This window comes from Ziziphus jujuba, chromosome 8 (assembly GCF_031755915.1).
Source record: "Ziziphus jujuba cultivar Dongzao chromosome 8, ASM3175591v1".
NCBI classification, from domain to species: domain Eukaryota; kingdom Viridiplantae; phylum Streptophyta; class Magnoliopsida; order Rosales; family Rhamnaceae; genus Ziziphus; species Ziziphus jujuba.
The window spans coordinates 24,943,553-24,947,595 of NC_083386.1; the positions used below are offsets into that span (position 1 = coordinate 24,943,553).

At 29.9% G+C, this 4,043-nt stretch overlaps 1 protein-coding gene across 1 annotated transcript; it reads left to right on the forward strand.

The window, feature by feature from the left end:
* Positions 1 to 1,625: 1,625 nt before the first annotated feature.
* Positions 1,626 to 2,872, forward strand: LOC132805092 (transcription factor bHLH120-like). The gene is made up of 3 exons (XM_060819871.1): positions 1,626 to 2,047; positions 2,318 to 2,662; positions 2,783 to 2,872. Exons 1-3 carry the CDS (start codon positions 1,664 to 1,666, stop codon positions 2,870 to 2,872), a joined length of 819 nt encoding a protein of 272 aa, XP_060675854.1. The 5' UTR covers positions 1,626 to 1,663.
* The last annotated feature ends 1,171 nt before the right edge of the window (positions 2,873 to 4,043 follow it).

Below are 4,043 nucleotides of genomic sequence, written 5' to 3' on the forward strand. Positions count from 1 at the left end.
TCCCTTAGCTGCTGATTAAAATTTCATGTTAATGAATCGCAAATGTAACCAATTTTTATTTATTTATTTTTTTTTATGATTGGTTCTCATATTATGAAGCAATGGCTTAAAAAAAAGGGTTATAGAAAGTAGAAAAGTTTTACCTCTAATAGTATATTTATTCGTACTCTCCGTTCACATAAATATGTGATTTACATTTAAACATTTTGGAGAAAGGAGTATAGTGGTCATAACTGAAAATTTGTTTTTGTTAGTAACCAAGTTAAAAAGAGTGCGATCTCTCACTGTGTTGGAAATTATGTACATTTAAGTTTTGGCGCGTATAATTTATTTGAGAGTGAAACACTATTAATTTAGGATTGTTTGGTGGTGCTTTTTATTAGCAATTACTTTTTGTAGCATTTTTTTTTTCTTTATAGTCCTTTTTATTAATAAAAGGGTTTTATGACAGAAGCAAAGCCACTTTAGAAGTTATATTTGGTAAGCTGACCTTTAATTAATGCACCCATGTTTCTTTTTTTTATTTATTATTATTATTATTATTGTTATTATCATTATCCTAAGCATGTTTTTTGGGAAGCAACTCTGGAGCTTCTAGGAGAAGCATCTGACTGCTTTTTTTTTTCTTTTTTTTTCTTTTTTTTTTTTAAGGTAAAAGGTACTTTTTAATTTTTTATCAAATACGTAAACAAATAGTTTTTTCTTTTTTTAATTGGCAGCACTACCAGTAAACTATTCAAAAAAACAAGAAATAAAGTCCTAGTAATTGTCTTCAAAAGAAAGTTATAATTTTTACAAGATAGTCTAATGATAAAATTACTAATTCCTTTAGGAGAAAAAAAAAAAAAAAAAAAGAGATTGAACCCAACATGGTATATAGAGTGAAATTAAAATAGTAATTTCTATATAATTGACTATCTATGCTAGGGATTTTCTTTTTTTATCAAGTTTGGTCCATTAGAATGCACATGTCGTCATGCTTTTAGAGTAGAATCTATAGTAACCCAATAATAATAATAATAATAATAATAATAATAATAATTGGCTATCTATATTAGGATTTTTTTTTTTCTTTTTTGCTAAATATACTAGGGAAATTTTTTTCTTTTGATATAATCACCATGATCCGAATTCCCAACAACGTGTTTTAATAAAATTGAGTTGATAAACTAATATACATATAAAGATAGAAATTAATATACAAGACAAGAAAAGTAATATATATATATATATATATATATAAATTATGTAGTAAAACAATAAAATGCAACCACCATGTGCTGCATGGTCCAGAATATCCTAGGCAGATTTATAGCCTACAAAGGTACAGTGCTGAGATCCTAATAAGGGATATAATTGTAAGATTTAAAAAATAAAAATAAAAATTTAAAAACAATCTTGGGTTCACGAGGAGAGAGCGTTCCTACTTAGCAAATCACAGTACTTTTAATTAACTTGCATGGAAGAGATATATTTCTATATATGGGGAGTCGCTACATTAAAGTTTGACCCACGGAAGATCCGAATTGCACTCTAAAAACACGCATATATATATATATATATATATATAACTTTTGCGTCCATTATTACCATCCAGCTGAGAAAAAATAAAATAAAATAAAAGCTTCAAGTTAAAAGCCGAGCGTGATAATCTTGCATAGAAATGCATCCCTTACAGCAAAACAGCGGCGGCGGCGGCGGCGAAAGGATGATCTGTTTTTCTTCTATTTCCCACGAACAAAAAAGTATCCCAGAGGATCTGATCCGCACTACTCATGCTTCAGTAGTACAATTTGAGGACGGCACTTCTAGTTGTAACACTTTCCGCAGCAGCTGCAGCAATAATATTATTATTGGAAAAGATTGGAGGAGCAGGAAATTGTTAGCAACTAATTTGGATGATAAAAACAGCTACTGTGGCAAATCATCATTTAGTGACGGCAACAATAAGAAGGCGATCCACAGAGATGTCGAAAGGGAAAGAAGGAAACAAATGGCCGCCCATTTTTCACTACTGAGATCCCTAATCCCTTATGAATTTCTCAGGGTAAAATTAATATTAATCCAATTCATTTATTTCTTCAACTTAAATTGATTAGCTTACTTTATGGGTTGGTACATGCGTTGGTCAATTAATGAAATAACTGTTTCCCTGCAACCTGACTACACAATATCTTCTAATCAGATTTCTTTGGTCCTTTTTTTTTTTTTTTTTTTTTTGTCTTCTTAATTTTTTAAAAAATAAACTTTAGTTATGTGATGGTGTGTTTAGTTTATAATTAATTACAGTCTAGTAACACAGCCTGAGTTTTATTAGGGAAAGCGTTCGACATCAGATCAAATGAACGAGGCTGTGAATTATATCAAACACTTGCAGATGAGGATTCAAGGATTGGTTTCCCGGAGAGATGAGCTCAAGAAATTGTGCAATTTGAATTCTTTAGGCACTGGAAATGGAAGCTTAAATAAGTGTTCAAGAAGCTGGGTTTCGGTACAACCTTGTTTCGCTGGCATTCAGATCGTGGTCAGTAGTAGTAGTTTCATAGGGGAAAATTTTCCCCTAACAAGAATTCTCCAACTACTGCTCGGAGAAGGACTTGATTTGGTTAGTTGTATTACTACCAAAGTAAATGAAAGGCTGTTGTATACCATCCAATCGGAGGTACAATTAAATCTCCCTTTAATTTTGGTACTTAATTGGGGTTCTATATTTATTTATTATGATCTAAAGCCAAAAATGATGATCATTTAATAATAATTGTCATATATATGTACTTAACAGGTTAGTGATCCAACAAGCACCAATTTTTCCCAGCTGCAAAAGAATCTAATGGAAGCCATCTCGTCGTGGATTCAATATCCCGCTACCTAGTAATAATATTATTTCATCTTCTCGGTTTAGGTTTTCTCTTGCAGTACTGCACTAAATAATCGGACCTCTTCATCTTTTTTAATTATGGTTGTGTATTTCTAGAATATATATATATATATATATAGTTGGAAAATTTTCCAAGAATATATATATATATATATATATTTTTTTTTTTTCTTTTTTCTTTTTTCTCGGTAAGGTTCCAAGAATATTGTTATTTAGTCCACTACATGTACAAATAAATATAATACATACTGAAATTTACTCTACCTATTAATATTTGATCAGCAGTACTGAAAATGAAAAAGTGGAAATCATTCAGTGTTAAAAATGACAATAACAATAATAATACTAATTGAAAGAAGAAATTCTACATGAGCCCCACAATTAAGTATATGTACTTCAAATTCTGTTGAACAACTTATTATGGTTCTGTTGCAGTGTGTGTGAACTGACAATCCAATATGCAAATAAGAAAGAGATCATGAATATTAATTTGTTGTGTATATACAGCTGTTTTGCTAATTGATTAAATTCATCCACTCAATGTGCTTGTGTAATGATTCCATGCTTAGTTTCATTCGCTCAATCTGCAGCCACTACAAACTTAAAATAGAAGTGGAACTATCTTGGATTGTTACCACTGCTATTTCAATATTATATATATATATATATATATATATATAAAGGTTTGCCGAGGCTGTTATGTATTTTGAGTTTAATATTCTGCTTAATTTGAGGGTAACATTTCCTTGTACATACCTTTAAGAACCTAAATAGTACTTACTACTATAGACTACGGAAGTAGAGAATTACACACAACCGAGGATTAATTACCTGTTCCAATATCAAATATAGTATTATAGTGTGTGTGTGTGTGTGTGTGTGTGTGTGTGTGTGTATGATCACTATTTTAATGTCAAAACTAGTTTTAGTTAATAACTTCTTGAGAGCTAGAAGTCTAGAATTCTAACTTATATATGATTAGCTAAGCAACTTCTAAAAGTATCTAAGTAGTCCTAGAAGTCGACTTTTTAATGTGAATATGTATGTTGATTATTTATTATTAATATTATTGGAAATTATATATATACATATACAAATTCTGATCATGATTATCATGTGTAATTGTTTCGATTTACTTCTAAATTAAGCTTGTAATTAAAGATGT

Excerpts from the sequence above, each read along its gene's own strand:
- LOC132805092 (XM_060819871.1), top strand. The coding sequence starts at position 1,664 with ATGCATCCCTTACAGCAAAACAGCGGCGGCGGCGGCGGCGAAAGGATG. Across the intron at positions 2,048-2,317 it reads TCCCTTATGAATTTCTCAGG|GGAAAGCGTTCGACATCAGA; the intron begins GTAAAATTAATA and ends GAGTTTTATTAG. Across the intron at positions 2,663-2,782 it reads TGTATACCATCCAATCGGAG|GTTAGTGATCCAACAAGCAC; the intron begins GTACAATTAAAT and ends TGTACTTAACAG.